At 38.7% G+C, this 25,763-nt stretch overlaps 1 protein-coding gene across 4 annotated transcripts in view; it reads right to left on the bottom strand.

The window, feature by feature from the left end:
* The window catches only part of LOC132008427 (centriolar satellite-associated tubulin polyglutamylase complex regulator 1), a 187,921-nt gene that overhangs the window by 114,713 nt on the left and 47,445 nt on the right, over positions 1-25,763 (bottom strand). For 2 of the 4 annotated variants that reach the window (XM_059387035.1, XM_059387038.1), the window contains exon 2: positions 4,889-5,080. The exons of the other annotated variants lie outside the window; for them this stretch is intronic. In XM_059387035.1, the coding sequence (XP_059243018.1) occupies positions 4,889-5,080 (192 nt within the window). The remainder of the gene's footprint in view (positions 1-4,888; positions 5,081-25,763) is intronic. 4 annotated transcript variants of the gene reach the window in all.

Raw genomic sequence — 25,763 nt, 5'->3', positions numbered from 1 at the left:
AAATATTGGGTTCATAAAAAGATTTTATCTATTTATTAGAGAAAGAGGAGGGGAAGGAGCAGATGGGGAAGGAGAAAGAAGGGGAAAGAATTGCAAGCAGATCTGTGCTGAGTGCAGAGCCCAGCGTAGGAGCAGAACCCACCACCCTGAGATCATGACCTGAGTCCAAACCAAGAGTCAGTCTCTTAACTGACTGAGCCACCAGGCGCCCCTGGAAGAACAAATATTGTTAAAATGTCTATAGTACCCAAAGCAATCTATACATTTAATGTAATCCCTATCAAAATACCAATAGCATTTTTCACAGAGCTAAAACAAACAAATCCTAAAATTTGTATGGAACCACAAAAGATCCTGTATAGCTAAAGCAATCTTGAAAAAGAAAAGCAGGGGTGCCTGGGGTGCTCAGTGGTTACGCATCTGCCTTGGCTCAGGTCATGATCCTGGCTTTCTGGGATGGAGCCCCATGTCTGGGTCCCTGCACAGTGGGGAACCTGCTTATCCCTCTCCATCTCCCCCTGCTTGAGTTCCCTTTCTTGCTCCCACTCTCTGTCAAATAAACAAATAAATAAAATCTGTAAGAAAAAAAGAAAAGAAAAGAATAAAGAAAGCAAAGCTGGAAGCGTTACAATTCTGGACTTCGAGTTATATGACAAACCTGTAGTGATCAATTCAGTATGGTACTGGCACAAAAATAGATAGCTCAGTGGAGCAGAATAGAAAACCTAGAAATGAACCCACAATTCTGGTCAATTAATCTTTGGCAAAGCAGGGAAGATTAACCAATGGAAAAAGGCAGCCTCTTCAACAAATTGTGTTGGGAAACTGGACAGCAACATGCAGAAGAATGAAATCGGACCACTTTCTTACACCACACACAAAAATAAATTCAAAGTGGATTAAAGACCTAAATGTGAGACAGGAAACATTAAAATCCTAGAGGAGAACACAGGTAGCAACCTCTGATGTCAGCCGTAACAATTTCTTACTAGATATGGTACTTGAGGCAAGGGAAACAAAAGCAATAATAAACAACTGGGACTTCGTCAAAATAAAAGACTTCTGCACAGCAAGGGAAACAATCAACCAAACTAAAGGCAGCCTACAGAATGGGAGGAGATATTTGCAAATGATGTATCTGATAAAGGATTAGTGTCCAAAACATATAAAGAACTTATACAACTCAACACCCAAAACACAAATAATTCAGTTGTTCTCTTTTTTTAATGATGACCATTCCTTTTATTATGTCCCTGAGGATCTTAAACTTTATTTCAAATTCAACTAAAATATTTAGTCATATTTTCTCTGGAGAAAATTTCTATTTCAATTGTTGGCTCTTTCTTAGCATTAGTTGTTCTCACATATTTTGGAATTTCAGCGTGTAGACTCCCCTTAAGTGAGAGGTTATCACTGTCTCCAGTTACTCAATCCCTTACTCTCTACTGGGGACAGATCCTAGTCTAGGATCAGATCGGATATTGGGTGAGTTAATGCTCCATTCCTAATGATATTGGGGATATCACAGAGACTGTCACTGAACCTTGAGTAGCTCAGACTACTCATCCTGGGTTGTAGGGTTGCTTCTTTTCAGAGACCCATGTTTTATATAAGCCATTTTCCAGGTAGCAGTCATAATTAAAAAAAAAAAAAAAAATCTCCTGCCTTTTACTATTCCTTAAGAAATGAACTCTCAGTTTCCTGTGCTTGCTTCTGAACCCAGAACACAAGAGGCCTGTGGTTTTAGCCCCATTAGCATTGTGGTTTGTTTGGTTTCTCGCCCATGGATGAATTTACACTGATTTTATAAAATGGCTATGTTCTTTACATTTTCTCTTCAGAAAATTTTATGTATTACCATGTGTCTGTAATGGATAAGAAAGCCAAATCATAAGCACTGCTAACCATTATGACCAGAAATCCAAAACAAATTTTCTACCTGCATAAAAATGCATGTTCTTGCTTTTTCATTGTATTTAACTGAACTAAAAAGTTTTTTAATAGGTATCAATCTTACCTCTAAAATCAAACAAAAGTGTTCCTAAAACATTTTAAAGGTCAAACAGATGTATACTATAATGTTTACCTCAAACAGATTTCTCCAAGACCAGTATTCAAATTTCATTGAGTAAGTTCTTCCATTCTTTAAGTTGTTTGGTTTTTTCCTCTTGAGATTTCAGTTGTTTTGTATTTCTACATTATTTCAAATTTACAGAAAACTTCAAGAATAGCACAGGATTCAGGATTCCTGAATACCCTTCACCTAGATTATTCAAATGTGAGTATTTTGTTACATTTGATCTCACTCAAACTTCTCTAATCTCTCTCTCACACACACATATATATTTACTATTTTTCAGAACTGTTAAAAGAGTAAGTTGTAGACATGATACTCCTTTTCCCCTAAATACAGCATATATTTACTAAAAAATAAGGAATTCTCTTATACGACCAAGGCATAGTGATCAAAATCAGAAAATTAAAATTGATACAATATTGTTATCTAATTTACAGGCCTTATTTAAAAAAAAATTTTTTTTTTGAGAGAGAGAGAGCACATGCAGATGGGGGAGGGGTGGGGGGGAGGTGCACGCAGCCAATCCTGGGACACTGAGATCATAAGATCATAACTTGAACCAAAACAAGAGTCCGTTACTTAATTGAATGAGCCACATAAGCATCCCTAATCTTTAGGCCTTATGAAGAGTATTTCTAACCCTGTTAAAGTATTTATTTAAAACTGAGAAAAATTGACCTGATTTTTCTTGAAAAACAAGAATAAAAAGAAGATGACTCCTAGAACCACTGTTATTTATTTACTTAGTAGGTAAGTATATAGGCTCTATGCCCAATGTGAAGCTTGAGCTCATAGCCCTGAAATCCAGAGTCCCAGGCTCTACCAACTGAGCCAGCCAGGTGCCCCAAACTGACTTCTACGTCGTTTTGACATGTCCACACAATTCTTTGATCACTTCCTTACTTTTTTGTTTAAATCTTTTTAATTTTTATTTTATTATTATTATTTTTTTATAAACATATATTTTTATCCCCAGGGGTACAGGTCTTTGAATCGCCAGGTTTACACACTTCACAGCACTTACCATAGCACATACCCTCCCCAATGTCCATAACCACACCCCCCTTCTCCCAACCCCCACCCCAAGCAACCCTCAGTTTGTTTTGTGAGATTAAGAGTCACTTATGGTTTGTCTTCCTCCCAATCCCATCTTGTTTCATTTATTTGCATTTGAAAAATATGTTCCAGGCTCATCTTGTTCTTTCCCACTCAATCCTACAGCCAGCCATTTCTCCAAGAAGACCAAGTTGCTTTTATTAGAGGACTGTTTTTTTTTTAAAGATTTTATTTATTTATTTGACAGAGAGAGAGACAGCAAGAGCAGGAACACAAGCAGGGGGAGTGGGAGAAGGGAAAGCAGACTTCCTGCCGAGCAGGGAGCCCAATGCAGGGCTTGATCCAATGACCCTGGGATCGGGAGGACCCAAGCCAAAGGCAGATGCCTAATGACTGAGTCACCCAGGCACCCCAGTTAGAGGACTGTTTAAAAACTTAGGTGAATGCTAGATGTGCTCCAAATGTGTCATTGCTTCTAGGCTCTCCCAGAGTCAGGGTGAAGACAAAGGAAGATTTATGTATACACACTCTGCATGTGTGCATACACACACATACACACACCTAGATTCATTTCTATACATCTAGATATCTACATATATTAAAATCCATGAGAACATTGGTTCAATTCCAGTGTTACACAGGGTACATTCTAGTCTTTCCCCTTTTTACATCTGAAACTTCCTAATTCTCTAGTTGATGCGATTGGGGAGTCAGTGTTTAACAAGTACAGTTTCAGTTTGAGAAGATGAGGAAGTTCTGGATAGATGATGGAGATAGATGCAGAAAAGTGTTAGCGTACTTGATGCCACAGAACTGTACGCTTAAAAATAATTGAAATGGTTATTTTGTTGTGTATATTTTACCATAATAAATTTACCAGAAATAAATGAAGATATTGGTGTCAAACACCTCATATGTATATTTATAGGATTGTCTGAAGAATGAGTGGTTGGAAAGTATAACTAAAATATTTTATTAGAATGATTCTGAAGTAAGAATGACTACGGCTTTGCTACTGGAAGAATGGACCAAAGACAGCAGCAGTGGCATCACTTAGAAGCCTGTTAGAAACCAGAATCTCGGCCCCATCTCAGACCTACTAAAACTGATTCGGCATTTTAACAAGACTCCATGTGGTTCACACGCACGTTGAAATTCAAGCAGCACTCCTCTGGGACTGATTCTGCCACTTACTACTTTTGTGACTTTGGGCCAGGTACTTAACCATTATGTGCCTCAGTTATTTTATCTACAAGACTGTAACAGGAATGAAAGTTGCCAAAGATGATTATATGTGATGATAATGCATGTTGTATAATGCCTGGCACATTCAAGGACTATCAGCTATTATTATTACTTTGCCCAGTAGAAATCTGTGATGGTTGATTTCAGGGGCTTTTCTAAAAATAGGAGACATAGGAAGTCGGTATTTTCCAGAGATGGTGCTTGGCTTTAGGAGATTATGGGGAAAAGGATACATGGGAGATAATACTTTGGGCCAAGTATGAAGAAGACCCAATAGCGTAGAGTGAAGGTGTCACATTCAGTCACAACGGGGTAATGTTCTTCTTGTTAAGGTATGGTAGGACCAGACAAAGGTTATTTACAAAATATAAATGGAATGGAAGCAGCTTTTGATGAGACAATGCCCTATTTTTAAGATATTTTGAAACCCAAGTGGTCAGTTTTTCACATGTCTGAAATCCTGCGTGAGACAGAACCTTTCAGCTGAAATAGCACTTATATTTGACTTACATGGTCCAGGACCAGACAGGCTGGGGGAGGGAGGTGGCCGAGTGTGAAGTTCCGACTAGGTGGGGAGATGAAAGGACAGCTACACAGGCCTCGAGAGTTGCCAGCACTTGGGCCATGGCTCTCTGAAGATGCTGCTGAGTTCCTAACCTAATTTCTCTGGCAGGAGATCTTTCCTTGTCCCGGAAAAGACTTCTGGAGACAGAGAGGATTAAAAAAAAGAATATTGTTAAGAAGCGAGGTTGCTGGGCTTGCACTTCACTAGCCGGAATCCCTTTATCTTTCTCGAGAGCCCCCCAGATCTCTTTTATTCTAGGTCAGTAATTTAACACTCTCAACTCTCAATTCAAAGCCTGTAATGACCTTGCTGTGCTGAATTATTAGCCCAGGATATAGAAAGAGAGAGAGAGAGGGAGGGAAAAAGAAAAAAAAAAAAAAACCCTAAAAACAACAGAGGCCTTTTGATCAGAGCACGAAACTGCAGTTCGCTGTAACTCAAGCTGCCCATTCTTATATGGCAAGAATTAAGGACTCCCCCTGCCAGGCAGGACCCTATTAAAAGACAATAGCTGTTTGAAAAGGGTAAGCAAGTTGATATGGATATAATAGGCCACATATGGGGGCCCCTTTCTACTCTGAAATAAAGCTCCTTCTTAAGAGTTGTGAGCTGGGAAATCCAGCATTCAGTAAGGCAGGAGGAGGAGGTACAATAGAAGAGCGTGAGTGGGTAGCCATGCAGAAATGCTTGAAGGTGCTTCGGGAAAAAGGGAGGAGGGCTTTGGGAAGCCCGCAGAGATGAGCATCGATCACTGAGGAGAGAGGCTTTCAGAATGGCCAGGTGCTCTTTGGTCCCCAAGAGGTTTTTAGGCCAGTGATGACAAAGATTTGGCTGGAACCAAAATAGTGGTTAGTTTCTCTAATGGGTTAACAACAATGACAGCAAAACAAGCAGGAACATAGTAAGCTCTTGCCAGAAATGATGCAGCTGGCAAAAAGTAATCCTTTCTGCCTTGTTTTATACAATCTAACATGTCAACATCCTAAACTGATGAATACCATCTAGTGCCACTACATGTTCTTATTACCTTTAGGATGGGATTTAAAAAAAAAAAAAAAAATGGCTCTGTAGAACAGAGACAGTGGACCCCAAAGAAACTGCCTCTTGCCTACAAATGATACCCCTTCTCAGATACAGAGAGGTAACCACAGGACACAGGACTTCTTACTCTATTAGCTAATCTATGTTTGCTTATCTATCACCTAAACAATCTGCTCATTAACAGATGATGCTTTTGGAGGATCCTAATCCACAAAAGAATTTCCCAAACACTGTTTTAACCACTTCTAAGATCTTGTTAGTATGTTACAAAACAAGGAATGATTTAAAGTGACTCGAAGTATTTAAACACATTAATCTAGTTATCTCTAACTGAATTCTGAATTCCCAAATCCCTAAGCAAAAATATCAGAGATATTTTTCTTTCTTCTACCACCCTTTGCTAACTGCCAAATGAACAGCTCTCCAGTTCCCATCCACTGCAATTAATGGGCTAGCTTGATGGAATTTACAGCTAAAGAAAAAACACAAGGGATCTCTCTCTAACACTCTTGTTCCACTGAATGGTCAACAGGGCACTAAACTGATCTTTAGCAAATTAAAGGGGTTTGCTGATTAAAGAGAAGGTCTGGATTCCTAGGAAAAGAAATCTTGCATCACCACTCAGCTTCAGACCCCAAAAGAAACATACTATTTTTACAAAAGTCATTAGAGATAATTGTTTCCATAAAATATTGCAATTTTAAATGACTGTCCAGAATGTAGACTCCTTCATTTAAGAAGGAGTCATCATATAGGAAAGGAAGGATGAACAGTGGAGAGCACCAAACACTAAGCTGATTCCCCAACTCATGTCTTAGCATATGGTAACCATATTTTCGGAAGTCCACACTGGGACACACAGTCTAAAAAGTTTTTATCTGATGTGTGGGCCACTTACAGGTATAAGAAAGAGCTTAAAGATTCTCTATATATCAGTGTAACGATTGGGTAGGTATGTTTAGATGCCACATCGATTGATAAATATTAAATGTCAATTATGTTACAGATCTTAAAGGATATACAGCCGATATAATCTGAAAAATAAAAATTATGCAGAACAGCATGTGTGGTATGATACAATTTATATAAAACTATGTATCTATGGGTATATATGTATGTAGACAAGAGGTTTGAAAGAACAGAGAAAATGGAGGGAAAAATATTGGAGAAAATTTCTTGGAATGGAAAGGCATGAGTCCTCAGATTAAAAGTCTAGCACAATGAATGAATATATGTGCACACCAAGGCACACACCATGGGCACATGGCAAGGTCACTTTGTAGAAGATCATGTAGGATAGGAGATATTGGGTACAGCTATCTTTGGGAAATAGAATCACCCACAGTTGCCCTCCGGCCATAACAATTTATATTCCTTACAAATGCAAAATACACTCCCCACCGAAACACCCAAAGTCTAATTCCATTTTAGCATCAACATAAACTCTAGATCTTGACATAAATCAATTCCAGGTAGAGATGAAGTGCCTCCAGTGCAATTTCTTGGGTACAGCTCCTGTATAATTCCTCATTCTAAACGCCTGTAAACTAAAGAGAGAAGTTATATGCTCCTACACACCCAGTATGTACAAGGGTAATACAGTGATAGGATAACCACAATAAACTTCCAACCAAAAAGAGGGAGAATGAGAGGCAATATAGCAACTGTTGGTCCGTTGCAATTCTGAAATCCACCCACCCACATGTCTCATTTCCATGATTTGAGCCTAGTACCTCTCCCTGATAATGACTTCCCATGACTTTTGACTCTGTACTCTGGGCTTTCGGTTTCATTCTTCTGAATCATACTTATATTTTCATAAATCATAGTCTCAGTTTGCAGCTGAATAGCTTTCTCAGCTTGCTTCTTGCCCATAGAAGTCTAGGGGCCACTTTTAATTTTACATTATTTATGTCTTCTTTAGCCCAAGTTAGTGGGGCCTCCACAGATATAATTCTCTTAAAAATGATGTTGAGGGAGAGGGTGGTTGGGTTATGGACACTGGGGAGGGTATGTGCTACGGTGAGTGCTGTGAAGTGTGTAAGCCTGACGATTCACAGACCTGTACCCCTGGAGCTAATAATAAATTATATGTTTACCAAAAAACCACCAAAAACCAAAACAAAAAACTAGGGGGAAAGGATGCTGAGGTTTTTCTATTAACTTTATTGGGGTTTACTCCATTGGACAGAAGATTTACCCACAAACCTCTTTGAGACTGGCACTTCCCGATCTGGGTTCCCTATGAGCCTGCTGCTCTTAGATCCTTAGGCCTCTAGTACATCTGAAAGAATGTATGGGTGGGGGGAAAAAAAGAAGAAGAAGAAGGTGAAGTCCATAAGGCTCCACCCAGCAATCTTGCTGAGATTTTTTTTTTTTTTTTTTTTTTTATCAGAGAGAGAGAGGGGGAGAGAGCGAACACAGGCAGACAGAATGGCAGGCAGAGGCAGAGGGAGAAGCAGGCTCCCTGCTGAGCAAGGAGCCCGATGTGGGACTCTATCCCAGGATGCTGGGATCATGACCTGAGCCGAAGGCAGCTGCTTAACCAACTGAGCCACCCAGGCGTCCCCTTGCTGAGATTTTTAACAAAGGGTTCATCTTTACCCTTGGACTACATTTCTTTGCCAGCATTTTAGATTTGATCTTTATCCTGAAGCACTTCCTTACTTTGAATACTTTCTGCTGGTTAGAAAGACTGTCCTGAGCTCTCTATATTACCTCTAAATTTGACCTGAAAACAAAATAGTCCATTCTTTAGTTCATCTCTCTCACATTTTATTGTAGGTAATTAGAAAAAGATAACCAGCCCAGAAATCTCCACAGGTAGGATCGTCATACTCACTATGTAGATTTCCTATTTTTCACATTACCAAAAATGATAGTATTGCCAAACTTTCTGTCATTACATAATAAGGGTCCTCTTACCTCCAACTAACATTTTCCTCACTCTCTTTTAAGCCTTCACTGATGGTCTCCTTGAAGCCCATCAGACTTCCACTGTCAGGCTTTTCAAAGTCCTTCTGGTTTCCACCTGTTGACTGGTCTCAAAGCTAATGACATGTTTTAGGTTTTTTGTTACTGCACAAAAAACTGCACAAAAAATAAGAATTATCTGGAAGCTTCTTCCTTCACATGTTGGACACTTAGGCCTGAAAACCAAATTTGTGGTTGGGCTTCTTGGCAACTGGTTATTAAAAAAGAGTCTCCTCAGGGGCAATGTCTGAAAACTAAGTTCCCAGAGACCAAGACACAGAGTTGGGAACTGTAGGTGGCTCAGTTGGCTAAGCATCCAACTCTTGATTTTGGCTCAGGTCATGATCTCAGGGTTGTGAAACTGAGCCCACATTGGGCTCTGTGCTGGGTGTGGAGCCTGCTTGAGATTCTCTCTCTCCTTTTGCCCCTCCCCCTCCTTACATTTCTCCCCCCCCCCCTCACACTCCCCCTTTTTGAAAAAAAAAAAAAAAAGAAAGAAAGAAAGAAGAAAGAAAAAAGTTCACATAGTATTACTTCTATTAGATTCATATTCAAGGGGAAAGGACATAGACTTTACTTCTCAAAGGAAAGAGTGTCAAAGAGTATGAGGTCTTGTTTTTAAATGAGTACATCAAAAACAAGGATGAGAGGAAGTCCAGAGAATGCTACTATAAAGCAGGCATAGGGATAAAATAATACAGATAAAGCAGGTCAGAAAATTCAAGGAGGGACTTCTTTAAGAAGATAAAACTGAGAGAATTAATCAGTACAAAAAAATATCATTGTACTTGCTTCAGAGTCCTGGCAGTTAACTGATAATATATTTAAGAAGGGTAGCTGAGGAAAACTGTAAAAAGAGAATATTTACAAAGATCTTGAAAAGGTTAAGAGAAAGTGGGTTACCCAGAAACTAACAATAGTTAAGATCTGGTGTGATCCCAGGCCTTAAGACACAAGTGGAAGGAGTGGCTTCTTGAATATAGGAAGAGTAGAGACCATCTAACCTAAGCTGTGAACTTCAGTAAAGGAACAGAGCCAACTTCAACCCACAGCAAACTGGTAGGGAGAGACTAAATACCCCCAAGCTCACCCAGTCTCCTCCTGCCCTTCAGTCTCCCACTTTAACCCAATTGGGAAGCCACAGGGCAAGAGAATCTATGGATTAAAGTCTGTACAGATCAGCCCTCCAGCATAATGTGGAGAGTGGATGTGCAGGGGCAAATGGAAAATAAATAGCAAGTACCAGAAAGGCAATTTATTCAGTTGGGTAGAGTTTGGAGATAAATTAGTGATAAGTTTATAAAAATTAACCAAACAAGAAGAAAAGAGGTAGTCTCAGGAGTGAGAAGATTGTGCAACTTAGTTCAAGTGTCAATAGTGTTTATATAGTTATAAATAGTAAATATTGATATAACCAAATAGAATATTGATATAGCCAAAATCTTTATATATAATATTAAGATTGTATATATATATAATTATATTACATATATATAATTAAGATTATATATATATGTATATATATTTATCATGAGGTTGGAGAGTAAATAGAATTACATATGCATGATAATTGTGTTAAAGAGAAATAGATTCACACTTCACACAATGGGAAGTCAAGAGATAATGCCTGATTTTGAAAAAAAATGAAGTAGCAATGTAAGTAATTTAGAGATACAGAAATAAATGTCAAACAAGTTACTCAAAGAAGTTGAAAATGGTTACCTCTAAGGAATGGGAAACTAAATTAGGAGTTGGGGTAATGCCTTTTTCTTTCTTTCTTTTTTTTTTAACAATACTTACAGAACTATTTTATTCTTTACACTGTATGCACGTATAACCTTAATTTAAATAAATAAATAAATTATATAAAGACTATCCAGCTTAGAGGGCCATCTGTTCTGTGACACTCTTCCTCATCCCTCAAGCTTAATTAAGATATTCTTCCTCCCGACATTCTTAACACCTTGAGCCTCTAGTTAGCTCGTATCACAAGTTGTTTAATTATTGACTTACTTGACTGTGAGTACACTCAAGGTAGAGACCATGCTTTCTTAATCACTGTTTCCCCAGCAGCTGTCATAAACCCTGGCATAGATGGCTATGTAAGAAATATTTCCTTAATTAAATAATCTTAGTCAATGGCACCAATACCATACCAGGTGTATAGAGTAGAAAACTTCCGTGACCAAACCCTCCTTGTAACCCCTCACTTACATATTGCCCTGAGCTCTATTACCTCACTGCTACAGACTGAATGGTTGTGTCTCTTTAAAGTCCCATACTGAAACCTAATCCTCAATGGGATGGTATTTGGGGTGGGGCCTCTGGGAGGTGATTAAGTCATAAGATTGGAGCCCTCATGAATGAGATTCTTGCCATTATGAAAGAGGCCCAGGAAAGGTCTCTTGACCCTTCGGCTGTGTGAGTATACAAAGAAAGGAAGGCCATCTATGAACCAGAAAGTGGGCTCTTCACAGACAAGGAGTCTGCCAAAGCCTTGATCTTGGACTTCCAGCCTCCAGAACTGTGAGAAATAAATTTCTGTTATTTATAAGTCACTTAGTCCATGACAGTTTGTTACAGGAGGTCGAATGGACTAAAGCATGGACCATAGACCTTTTGTCATTCTCTGAAGACACAAAACCTCTGTGCCCTGGCTCATGCTGTTCCCTTGGCTAAAAATGTCCTACTTGTTCAGTTCCCATTCTATATTATTCATCTAAGGACCACTTGAAATACTATTTCTTTCATGAAGTTTTACTTAAAATTCATAGAGTAAATCCCTCCTTTTGCTTATCCTAAAACATGCTGCCTGAAATTCTCCTTGGCATGTATTTAGTAGAATCCTAATAGTTATGCTTATGTCTGATTTTCCCCTTGAGTTCATAAGTTCCTTGAGTTCAACTGGTTTACTCATCTTGCACCCGTCACTAGCATGGTATCCAACATATAGTAGGTCCACACTAAAGAACAACAGTGTTTTTCTGGTATGAAACTGCCATTATTTTTTGCCTCCCATGAGAATGATAATGAATTCCTCGAGGATCATATCTGGCACACAGACTGGCACATAGTAGGTACTTAATAAGCAGTTAACAAATTTTAAAAATTAAAAGAAGACCAGGCAATGAGTTTATTTCTTAGTGTTTACAAGGTGCTGTCTTTCATTTTTTTGTCTTTCTTCTTATTTCAACATAAATGAGCCTTCCACAAACTGGCCCTATCTTAATTATACATTTATACATTTATAAATTATACATTTCTTGTTTGTTGCTTTTCAACATGTACTAGTCCTCCACAAGTCAAGTTAGACCCTTTCGTGACCTCTTCCTGTGTATGATATTTTCTACTCATGCTAATATAATTACATTCCTCCAAAACAAAAGTTCCAAAATAACTTCCTCTTACAATAAAGATAGAGTAGGTAATTTAGACTAAACTTTCTGGCTTGAGAAAAAGTAAATGAATTATTAAAAGCATCTGGTTGAAGTATCAGAGAGCCACTGAGGCAAATGAAGAATGACAAGGGCAAGTTTTGAAAGGAGAATAAAACCCAAAGAGGTCAGCCTAGCATTTGGTGCCACTTTTCCCCATAAAAAGGAATTCTAAATGGAAGAGTCCATGGATTGAATTCAAAGGATCCACAAATTTGTACAGGGAAAAAATTTACATCCTTAGCTTTACAAACCATTAACTGGAATTTATCATTTCCTTCAGTTATGAATATAAACATAGTAGAATTAGCAGTACATGTGATTTTTGTTGGTAACAGAAACCTCAGATATTTTCATATAACCCTAAAGTTGTCCCAAATATCTCACAGTATCGTTTGTACTCATCACCATTTCAAAAATAAGATATTATTACACTCACTAGTCGTTTCAGGGGCTTCTGCCAGTCCTGAAAGAGACAGTTGATAGACTGAACAGGTAATAGTTTTGAATTAATGTTAAGATCCTGAATTTTCAAATGACTCTTGATGCTTGGTGGTCAAAAAACTGGAGCTCAGGACCCACCCAAGCTGGATAAAGGGACTGTGGTGTATCCTTAAGGCTCTGCTTGGCACCCTAAAAGACATACCTAGAAACAGAACAGCCCTCCCTGATACTTACACCTAGCTTCAAATTATTTCAAGCCCTAACTGAATTGAGGTAATCCAGGATTGCTCGTGCTCAGGCCATCTGCCGAAGCAAATGTAAATCCTCTCTGAAGAAAGATAATAGCATTCTAGGCTTTATACTATCTCTATAATTTTTCATATACAATATACAACACTCAGAGCTAAGGAGAAAAAAGCATACTATAATTTACGACAATGGAATAAAGAGCCAAGAGACAGAATAGAAAATAGACAGATACAGACACATACCCATAAGGAATCCAGATTTTGAATTATGGACTTTTAAATAATCTTGTTTTACTATGTTCAAGAAAACGAAGAATAAGAATTAGTAAAGAACCATTAAAAAAAACCCTGAATGGTAATTCTTGAACTAAAAAATGCAATAAATGTGGGACACCTGGTTAGCCAGTCAGTATAACATGTAACTCTTGATCTCAGGGTTGTGAGTTTGAGCCCCACATTGGGTGCAAAGATTACTTTAAAATAAAATCTTTTAATTAAAAAAATACAATATGTGAATGGGATGCCTGGGTGGCGCAGATGGTTAAGTGTCCAATTCTTGGTTTTAGCTTGGGTTGTGATGTCAGCGTCATGAGATCAAGCCCTATGTTAGGTTCCATGCTCATTGTGGAGTCTACTTGAGGCTCTCTCTCTCTCTCTTTCCCTCTCCTGCTTCTGCTTTCTCTCTCTCTCTCAAATAAATAAGTGAATCCTTAAAAAAAAGTAAAATAATTCGAAAAACTATATATGATTCCAACTATATAAAAGCTATGTATGATTCCAACTATATAACATCTAGAAAAGGCAAAACTATGAAGACAGTAAAAAGGACAGTGGTCGCTAGGAATTGGTTGGGAAGAAGGGATAAACAGGAAGAACACAGATAATTTTTAGAGCAATGAAAATACTCCATATGATAGCACAATGATGGTTATATCATTAGATATCTATCTAAACCCATAGAATATAAAATACCAAGTGAATACTAAGATAAACTATGAACTTTGGGTGATGATGATATGTCAACGTAGGTTCATCAGTTGTAACCAAATATACCAAATATAGGGAATGCTGGTAATGATAATAAAAATAACTGTTGCTTTGAATTCTGGCAGCATGAGATACATAGGAAATCTCTACCTTCTTCTTAATTTTGCTGTCAACCTAAACCTACTCTTAAAACAAAAGTCTTTAAAAAACAAACCAAAAGGCATATTTAAGCTATATAAAATTTTCATAATAAACTATAGAAGAAAGCAAAGTTAATTAAAATCTTCTTTGCTACTGGAAATAAAAAAGAAAAATAAAGGTACATTATGGGAGGCAAGACTAAGAGAAACATGAGACACACTAGTAAACAAATCTTAAGGTTTTTCAAACTCACTTTCAACATTCATGGTTTCCCTAGCTTGCAACTTCTTTTTTTTTTTCTCCTTTATATTTAAAACAGACAGACTGGGGTGACTGGGTGGCTCAGTTGTTAAATGTCTCCCTTCGGCTCAGGTTATGATCCCAGGGATATGGGATCAAGCCCTGCATTGGGCCCCCTGCTCAGTGGGAAGCCTGTTTCTCTCTCTCCTACTCTCCCTGCTTGTGTTCCCTCTCTTTCTGTCCCTCTCTCTGTAAAATAAATAACATCTTTTAAAAATAAAATAAAAAATAAAACATTAAAAGTGTCATGGTAAGATATAAAAAAACACAAAAACAAAAATAAGACAATAATTGGAATTAAGAACTCAGTACATGGGTTTAACAGCAAATTACACAAAATGAAAGAGAATTAATGCACTGCAAATAGGTCAGAAAAAATATCTAGAAGAAAGCACATAAGATAAAAATGATAAAGAATGCAGAAAAGTTCATAAGAGAGGATACCATGAAAAAGTCTAAAGTTTGTGTAACTGGAATCCCAGGAGTAAAGACAGTGAAACAGAAGCAAGTCTGAAAAGCTAAAGATTAAGAACTTTCAAAACTGATAAAAGACATCAAGTTACAGGTTCAAGAAGTACCAAGAACATGAAGGGGTTTAAATATAAAGAAAAACAAACCTAGATACATTATAGTAAAACTACCAAAAACCAAAGACCAATGAAAAATATCCAAAAAGTAGCCAGAGACAAGAACAGATTATTCTTCAAAGGTGTAAGAATGACAGATAGCTGACTTCTCAACAGAAACTGTGGAAACCAGAAGAAAATGGAACAGTGTCTTCAAAGCACTAAAAGACAGTAGCTGCCAACCTAGAACTTATACCAGAAAAAACTACCCTTCAAAAATGAAGGTGAAACTCCGATAATGTCTCTAGGTAGATAATAGTTTTCAATTAACTGATTTTCATAATTATACTATGGTTTTAGAAGATGCTAACATAAGTAGAAGTTGGGTGAAAGACAAATGGAGACTATGTGGTTTTGTTGTTCTTGTTCTTGTTCTTGTTTTTTTTTTGTTTTTTTTTTTAAGTAGGCTCCACGCTCAGCATTGGGCTCCAACTCACAACCCTGATACCAAGACGAGAGCTGAGATCAAGAGTGAGACACTTAACTGACTGAGCCACGCAGGCACCCCTATGCTATTTTTACCACCTTTTTTGTAAGTCTAAAATTATTACAAGAGGGGAAAAAAGGTAAAATATTGTTTCAGAATGAAAGCTAATGTCAGAATGGAAATTCCACAAAAGTTGGGATTTCTTGTCTGTTTTGTCATTGCTGTAGACCCCCTAGTGTCTAGAACACTAATTAACACAAAGACATTCGGTAAATATTTTTTCAAATGTACCAACAACAGTCATAGTAGCTATCACTTATTCAACACTTAGTATATCTCAGGTAGAATATCAGGCACTTTACATTCATTATCCTTCCGACAATCATGGCACATGGAATTTTACATTTTATATGTGAGTCTCCCTATTTTATAGATGAGGCTAAGTAACCTGCTTAAGATCACATATAGTAATTGGCAGCCCTCAAACATAGATTTGACTCCAGAGTCTGTTTCGTTAACCACTGTGCTATAATACTTTTGTGTCACATAAAAAGATTTTTTCTCATTCACTTATTCAAATTCTCTTCATCTTTCCAGATTGTATTAGTCCGTGTTCTCCAGAAAAACAGAAGCAGTAGTATATGCGCACATACAGTTGACCCTTGAACAACAGAGGTATGAACTGCTCAAGTCCACTTATACACAGATTTTTTACAGTACAGTCCTATAAAAGTACGTTCTCTTCCTTATGCTTTTCTTGAAACATTTTCGTTTCTTGGGCTTACTTTACTATCAGAACATAGTAGATATAACATACAAAATACATGTTAATTAATCAACTGTTTATGTTATCAACTAAGCTTCCAGTCAACAGTAGGCTATCAGCCATTAAGTTTTTGGAGGAGTCAAGAGCTATACATAGATTTTCTTTTCTTTTTTTTTTTTTTTTTAAAGATTTTATTTATTTATTTGACAGAGAGAGATCATGAGTAGGCAGAGAAGCAGGCAGAGAGAGAGGAGGAAGCAGGCTCCCCGCTGAGCAGAAAGCCTGATGCGGGGCTTGATCCCAGGACTCTGGGATCATGACCTGAGCCGAAGGCAGAGGCTTTAACCCAATGAGCCACCCAGGCGCCCCAATACATAGATTTTCTACTGTGCTGGGGATCAATGTCCCTAACCACTTGTTGTTCAGGGGTAAACTGTATATATAAGAGGAGATTTAGCTTATGTGATTATGGAATTGGCTCATGTGATTACGGAGGCCAAGAAATCCAATGATCTTCCATTTGCAATCTGAAGAACTAGGAGAGTTGGTAGTGCAATTCAGTTCAGGTCTGCAAGCTCAAGACCCAGGTCAGTCAGCGGTGTAAGTCCCAGTCTGAGATCAAAGGCCCAAAACAAATACCCCCCCCCCAAAAAAAAACACCCCAATTCACTCTTCTTCCACCTTTTTGTTTTAGTCAGGTCCTCAAGGAATTGGATAAGACCCACCCAGATTAGTGAGGGTGGATCTTCTTCTTCTCCTCCTCCTTCTTCTTTTTTTTTTTTTTTAAAGATTTTATTTATTTATTGGACAGAGAGAGAGAGAAAGAAAGAGAGGGAACACAAGAGGGAGTCGAAGAGGGAGAAGCAGGCTTCCCTCTGAGCAGGGAGCCCAAGGCAGGGCTCGATCCCAGGACCCTGGGATCATGACTTGAGCCAATGGCAGACGCCCAATGACCGAGCCACTCACATGCCCCAGGATAGATCTTCTTTAAAGTCTACCAATTCAAATGCTAATTTCTTCTGAAAACACCCTCACGGATGTACTCAGAAATAATGTTTTACAAGCCATCTCAGCATACTCTCATCTGGTCAAGATTACACATAAAACTAACCATCACATAAGTCAAGACACACTCCTCTATGATGCCTTATTTAACTTCTCTAGTACCCATGATTTCTCCTTATTCTCAGATCTCTGAGCACGACTTAATGCCATTATATTAGGTCCTGAATTATTAACAAAAAATTAACAATATTCTGTCTGTTAATCAGTAAACATTATCTCCTCAACCAAATTACATCCCCTCATAGGCAAGTGACCGTATCTTACAGCCGCATTTGAAACTCTGTAAGGATACTTGATATTTTGGTAAAGAGTTAAGAAAAATACGTAGTTGGAAAAACCATGCAAAGAACAATACTTTGGGATGGTTTAGAGAGCAGGCTGTATGGCTTAAGATTCTAAACATCAAATTCTAAACATCTAAACATTGGCTCAGAAAAAAAGCTACCTTATAAAGGTAGGTTTGGGGGCACTTAGGTGGCTTAGTTGTTAAGCATCTGCCTTCGGCTGGGGTCACAGTCCCAGGATCCTGGGATGAAGCCCTGTGCTGGGCTGCCTGCTCAGTGGGAAGCCTTCTTCTCCCTCTCCCACTGACCCTGTTTGTGCTCCCTCTCTCACTGTGTGTCTCTCTGTGTCAAATAAATAAATAAAATCTTTAAAAAAAAAAAAAGTAGTTTTTTTTTTTTAAGAATTTTACTTATTTATTTATTTGAGAGAAGAGGAGAGAGGGAGAGAGAAAGAGAAAGGAGTGGGGAGAGGGGGAGAGAGAATGAATCCCAAGCAGACACCACACTGACCGTGGAGTCCAATGTGGGTGTTGACCCAAGGACCCTGAGATCACGACCTGAGCCCAAATCAGGAGTCTGAGGCTTAAGTGACTGAGCCACCCAGGCTCCCCAAAATGTGGTTTTTACATCAAATTTTCTATAATACCTCTTTTTCCTTATGTCAGGTTAGTTAAGTGTTCAGGGCATGTTGGACATAGCAGTACCATTCTCTCGGTTAAGCCCCCTTGAGAAGGCATATATATTGCATAGAAGGTGAAGTTTGAGAGTGTGCAGATGAACAGTTACCCCCCCCACACACGTAAACTGCAGCTTGTGTGGTGTAAATATACTGTCCCTGCCTGGAACTGCCTGTGGAACATGGTCTCTTCGGGCCCTGTGGTTTCTCAGTACATTCCAACTGCTGGGAGGCTGGAGCTTGGCTCAGCAAAGCGCAGATAAACAGCTTCCTGTAGCAGGCTGCCCGTGTGAGGAGCAATGACCTCAGCAGAGAGCGTCTGCTTTTCATTACCCTGAGCACATCGCTGCACAGCTAGAGCTCAGAGTAGGAACAATACAAGTTGGATAGGTTTGGCTAGCTCAGGTATCCCATTACACCTTGAATTTTTTCATCTTGGCTGCCAGAGAAAAGAGGGTATAGCCAGGAAGTGAGGAAATGGCTCATGGGTGAGAAAGGAAAGACAAAAACATTTTCTGAGGCTGTTCTCTGAACGAACGAGATGGTGAGTCAAGTGGCTAACGCTAAGTCACTGACAGTCTGGCAGGAAGTCCCCCGATGTCTTTCATCTCCAAAAAGGTACATAAACTGCAGGGTAAGCAAAAAGTGTTACAGACAACAAGAGAGATTGAAAGGTCCTCGAACTCTTCAACTCTAATACCATTTAAAGAGAAAGAAGAGCAAAACCATCCCTTTCCGGGAGATCCACAAAGTAGGAGAGAAGCGAAAAACCCACACACCAGGAGCTAACAGGGAATGAGAATGAATTCCACAAAGCCAGCCATTTTACTCATGTCATTTTACCTCATCTGCCCAACAACACCTGTGAGATAGGTATTAGCATCCCTAGCAATGATCTTGACCTGGAAAATATAACACAAGGACATTAACAAAGACATTTTTTGTTGATATTATTTAATGACAAAGGGATGAACTCAAGGCTGCTTCTACGGCCACCCCAGAAACAGCACTGCTGACTGTTGCAGCTCCAGAACTCAGCAACCCTGGGCCAACGTGTCCTAAAATAAATTTACATGCTCATGACATTTTCTAGTAAGATAGTTTCCACTGTGCTGGACAGAATTGCATCTGATAGTTGAAGAAAGGAATCACAGTTATGGCCTCAGACAGGAAATTGGTTGGACATGACCCCTCTTGAGGGATCCTGAGAAACAATTTGTTTTGTGGGGAAGTCATTGACTGGAAAGATGCACCTGCCATGGGGCTGGAAGCTAAGAGACAGACAAACATCTTAGCAAATCATAATAACAGAGAGAAGCTTCATTTGACTTTCATTTCACTTTTCTCAGGGAAGAAGAATCTTTGTGTGGCTGCCAAAACCCTAACTGTCCCTCCTCCTTCCCCTCTCTCCCTTCCACCCCCATCCCAGTTCATTAAAGACCTTCTGGTTAAAGGTGCCAGAATGTGTCATTCTTTCCTGCTCTTGTGCCAGGCCTGTGCTGCCAGCACCACAGATCTTCTAGAGTACTGAGCAAATTATCGAAGAAATTAGACACTGATGAATTTATACTGTTCTGTTGTTGATGAAACGAAGTTTCTTAACTTCTGATGAGCTATTTCATATTACTAATAGCACTACTGATCGGTTAATTCGGATTTGTGTGCGTCTACCTGATTGCGGGAGGGGTACTCAGAGAATTACCAGAGCAGGAGAATGAGAAGAAATATTAGTGCTTGGATGGGACCAAATAAAGATTCTTTATATTATTTATCAGTTAAAATAAATTAAGTAATATCTTTAAGGGGAAATATTTTCGTGTAGAAAATTATACCTAAATTTTTTACTAGCTAGCTATAAAAGCTGCTCCCAGGAAAAAGGAAATAGTATCACTGGCTCTTGAGAATGCTTCCGCCATGGATGGAGTTCCTTCATTTCCTCTTATCCAATGGTTTCACAACAGCTAAGTTTCTCTTAACGGGTAGAAGGGGGGTGGGGCGGGGGGAGTGAGGACTCTCCTGACAGGGAGAATCTGGGCCCAATTATTATTTCCACAACCTTTGACTCCGACTTCTAAATGAGTCAGGAGACCAGTGGGCTGTGAAATGGCTTCCTCAGTTACCAGGTCAAGTGCTGCTGGATGGTTTCCTGTAATCAAAACAGGAAGGGACTGAAGAAGAGAGATGAATTCTGAGCAAGGAAGCAGCCTCTTCTATCCTTGATGAAACTGGATTTTTAAGTTTCAACATAGATTGTGGTGACTCTCAACTCACCACTATGTCTCCCTGTAGTGCTTTTGCTTTGGATACCCCTAGTGACATAGAAAAGGACCAGAATCCTCTACAGATTTTTACAGATGACAGTAAAGTGCTGGGTCAATAACAGTAAGGACAGGATTGCTCTAGCTGAAGGCAAAATCTATTCCTGGCAATTATCTGAGTCTGTGAGAATCCAGATGCTGACATGAGAAATGGGTAATTTTCTGTTACAATGTGTCAACTCCAGCTAAGAACTGAACTATGGAAAAAAGATGGGGGGCGGGGCAGGGAGAAGCATTACCCTTTTGAAGAAGTCTATAATAGGATTAGTCACCATTACTTCACCAGAGCACATTTTGGCTCAATTTAACAACAATAAGTAGGGAAAACACGGAGCAGAAATGGCCCAGAGAAGTCTCAAGTCCATCCATCATTTGAAGCTGTGAGCCTGGAAATCAGTGAAGTCCTGGTTTGTTCTGATGTGTTTCTTGTTGCTCCAAAACTGCTCCTCTGTTGCCATGGGCACGAGAAGGACCCAAAACAACATTACTTAAATGCTGGATGATAGATAATCCTAAAAAAATCTGCCCACTTTAGAACTGAAAGTTTACACCCTGAATGTTCTAGATTACTCAGGAGAGAAGTGGGTCATCTTTCATAGGGCTTAGAGCACCTGTTTAAAAAAAGAAGAAATAATACATATTTTATAATGATGTTTTGTTTTCTTTCAAGTTACATTTTAAGTAATTTAGGAATATGCACCATGGGAACTTCCTTTTCATCTCCAGCAATGAATTAATGAAGGTCATGTTTTATGGATGTATTCTAAGCAAAACAATAAGAAAAAAAAGGGATTTGATGCTGGTATCTTTTACTACAAGAGTATATTAAAAAAGGCATGCAAATTCCCAATCGAATTCTGATTATTAATATATATCAAGATATAATAATTAATGTTCTTTTTCTGAAAACTAAGATTTCAATCTTCATATTTATATTATACATAACACAAGTAATTTTAGGTTTAATTATTTTATTACTTTCACTTATTATATATGAGCAATGCATAGGGAAACCAGTTACTTGGTTTCCCTATTGGTGGCTTTCCCTGATCTATTAAGGTTATTAAGGTTATCCCATTCTGGGTAGCAGCAAATAAAATCAATCTTACTATCTTTTTTGGACACAGAAAGCTTAGGTAACAAAGGTGGACAAAAAGGTGAGTCACCTGAACTTATAACTTATCGGCTCTTTGATGGGATGAGTCAATTGTCCCATGGGATAAGCCCTCAAATGCCATCTCCAAGAGGCCTTCGTGACTATCCTGTATATCATGTTACCCTAGTTATTTCCTTGTTATTTATCTTGTTATGGTCATCAGCTGTGTAACCTTGGTAGTATTACTTTTGTGGGCCTGAATTTCCTAATGCATAAAATGAAGAGAATATATAAAACCCCACCTCATGGTATTGTGAGATTTAAAGATTTTTATTTATTTACTTAATTTGTCTTTTTTAGAGAGAAAGAGAAAAAGAAAGAACATGTACACATAAGCGGGGCGGTGGCAGAGGGAGAGAAAGAATCGCAAGAAGGCTCCATGTCCAGTGCAGAGCTCGACATGGGACTTGATCTCACAACCCTGAGATCAGGACCTGAGCCGAAATCAAAAGTCAGATACTTAACCGCCACCCATTTGCCCCAGTATTATGAGAATTAAATGAGAGAATGTATGTTATATGCTTAGAACAGTGCTTAGCACACAGCAAGTATTTATTAACTATTAGCTATTGTCTTCATCATCAGTGTACTTGTTTATTGACTATCTCCCTCACTAAACCCTTACATCCATGAGAATAATTACTTTGTCTTGTTAACTACTCTTTCTCCACTACCTATTACACATAGGCACATACATAGTAAGTGCTCAAAAATAATTGCTGAATGAATTCATGAGTGAATGCTGTCTTATATTCTCACATATCCTTAAAATAAACCTCTATTGGGGCACCTGGGTGGCTCAGATGGTTGGCCATCTGCCTTCGGCTCAGGTCATGATCTCCAGATCCTGGAATCAAGCCCTGTATCGGGCTCCTAGCTCAGCAGGGAGTCTGCTTCTCCTCTCCCTCTGCCTCTCCTCCTGCTCAAGCTCTTTCCCTGTATCTCTCTGTATCAAATGAATAAATAAAATCTTTAAAAAAATAGAAAATAAAATAAAATAAAATAAACCTCTACCAATGAAGATATCTGTGTACTTGCAACCAAAACAGACATCACGTAAGTATCCCCAAGAAGCTAAAACCATCATTGAAAAAAAAAACCAAAAACAAGACACTTGATCATAAGAAAGAGCCCTCCTGGGCCCACCAGCCAAGACCACAGAGTATCATTCATTTCTATATTAGTATGTGGAGGTCAAGCTCCCTGATGCCACAGTGTTGTAACTATCAATTTAGCCTGTGAAGAATGGTTCCCAATCCTGATAGGAATTCTCAGATTTCAGCCTGTTTCTCTCTCATCATTATTTTCCAATGTCTTAAAAAAACCACATTTCTCATTTTATCTTTACCACAAGAACCTGGTCACACTCTGCTGTGGTTTCTAAGCTATAGCTACTCTAGCCTCATTTTCTTAGATGTACTTCTTCAGAGGTCCTGACCCCATTCTGACACTTGGTCTATTCTTAGAGTGGCACCTCTAAATATTAATTCCTTTTACCTTCCTCCAGTTGAAAGACAACATTCAGAGGTAGAGTTTGCATACAACATAAAAGAAAATCCTCTGGGATTTGGTATCCTTCTTTCAAGAGTGTCCAGCAGAACATGATCTAAAGAGCTCACAGTCTTGCAGACATACACACACAGTACAGCTTAGCTACTCATGTTTTACAGCTTACCCAGATTTACTGGAACAATCAAGGATTTGTTGGAAAACACCAACAACCATGGAGTGACAGCACAGGTGAGGGGACAAGCAGACCCAGAGAAGAAAATCATCAGGAAAACCTTCCTTCCCAAAGCAAGATTATAGAATGAGGACTTTTTCTTAAAAGGAACTTATAAGGAACTCTTCTTCCTAGGGCAATGTCGTTATGCTTCTATGAATTAACACAAAACTGAAGGCTGATAAGGAAGGATTTTCACTAGATAAATAAAATTGATAAAGAAAATCAGGAGCTTCTACCACTCAGGTCTCTACCAAATACCAGTTTTAATTTCATCATATGTCCATTCCATTCAAGTCTTTTTTGCTTGTTTGTTTGTTTTAAGATTTGGAACTTGGATGCTAGTTCATTTCTCAGAATAACTTGCCTGGGGCCAGTAGGGTTTCCGAAAACTGTCAGGTATGTGCCACTCACATACATTATGTAATTTTTAGTTTTCTGAGGACAAGAAACAGCTCACTTGGCAACTAGATTTCTATCAGCACTATGGAAAATCTTAACTTTTCAACAGTGTATTGGTGAATAAAAGCTATAGTTGATAGCATTCAATAGCATTTGAAATTGTCATAAGGTTTACTATTGGCTCTATAGAGTTCAGGATCAGTTATTAGACTAGTTGGGTTCACTTCTAGAGTACTACCTACATGGCATACAGCTGCTTATATGGCAGAACACAGAGCTTAATAAAAAATAAAAAAAAATCAATAGGAGCGCCTGGGTGGCTCAGAAGGTTAAGCCTCTGCCTTCAGCTCAGGTCATAATCTCAGGGTCCTGGGATGGAGCCCCGCATCGGGCTCTCTGTTCAGCAGGGACACGCTTCCTCCTCTTTCTGCCTGCCTCTCTGCCTACTTGTGATCTCCGTCAAATAAATAAAATCTTGAAAAAAAAAAGAATCAATAATAATGCGAGAAAAATCAAGAGAAAGTCCTTATTACTAACAAGAACAAGAGCAAATAGTGTGTAGTAGCTTAAAATATAGATACAGCTGTATATTCAACAGTCACCTAACATCTTTTATGTGCTAAACATTGTGCCGGCCACTAGGAACACAAAGATGGAGAGACAATGATGTCTGTCCTCAAGGAACCAGTGTGATAGGAAAGACTTATAAAGGATTTGGAGGGTGGGGGAGGTGGGGAGGTAGAGTAAAATGAAAAAAACCAGGAAGAAGCATTGCCCCCAGAAGAATCATATTTCACTTGGCAAGGAGCCTCCAGTGTGCTGGTACAGATTAAATGGCCTAGAAACTTGACCCCCAGGCTTGTCAGTTCTTTAAGAGCAAGTGAGGCTATTCATTCTCAGTCTTTATTCCCTGCCCACCTCATTTGCTTCAGCCTACACCATGAGAACACGATTCCTTCCTTGATTCTGCTTTAGAGAACTGGGAAAATGGACAGGTTCTGCTCTTGGAGAGCCTGTTTTTCCCAGGGACTTGAAATTCCAATCCATAAGAAATCTAGACTTTATTTGTATATATGGACATATGCATATACATCGCCATGTATATATTATTGCCATAGCTTGGCAAAAAAGCTAGGGAGAGTCAAGAATCCCCCAACAGCAACCCAAGTTTAGGCCATTAGAACAACTGTCTGATCTTTAAGGAAGCTGTAGAGAGTAGAAAGAAAAAAAATATATTTTCAAGGAGGATAGACTTGGATTCATGATTTGCCTTAAATACAAGCCTGTTAGGATGCTGGATGGCTCAGTTGGTTAAGCTTCTGCCTTCGGGGCTCATTGCTCAGGCAGAAGCCTGTTGCTTCCTCCCAACCTCACTCATGCTCACTGTCTCACTCTCTGTTTCTTTCTCTCAAATAAATAAATAAAACCTTAAAAAAAAAAAAAAAGCCTGTTAAAGGCTATTCTTTCTTAGAATGTTCCCAATAAACCATAAAAATATGGAAGGAGAATCCAAATGATAACACAAATATGTGACAGCATTTTGGAAATAAAAATAACATTGCGTATTTCTCTAACACACCCTTTCATGAAGACCAATGAGTTCAAAACAGATTCTCTTTCAGCCTAAGAACAGTTCTGTGACATTGAAAAGTAGTAATCACTTTGATTTTTACACACTCCAAGCATGCTTTACAAAGAAGCACAATATGAAAGTTATTCTGCCCCTATGAATACTCTAAAATTATTAGCTGATTGACACAGCGTCCTGTAGATGTAGAAAGAAAACTGCAGAAGCAAATCATCCTAAGC

Source organism: Mustela nigripes, unplaced genomic scaffold (genome assembly GCF_022355385.1).
Source record: "Mustela nigripes isolate SB6536 unplaced genomic scaffold, MUSNIG.SB6536 HiC_scaffold_148, whole genome shotgun sequence".
NCBI classification, from domain to species: Eukaryota; Metazoa; Chordata; class Mammalia; order Carnivora; family Mustelidae; genus Mustela; species Mustela nigripes.
Note: the sequence above shows the minus strand (reverse complement) of the source record. Positions and strands in the feature narration are given on the sequence as shown.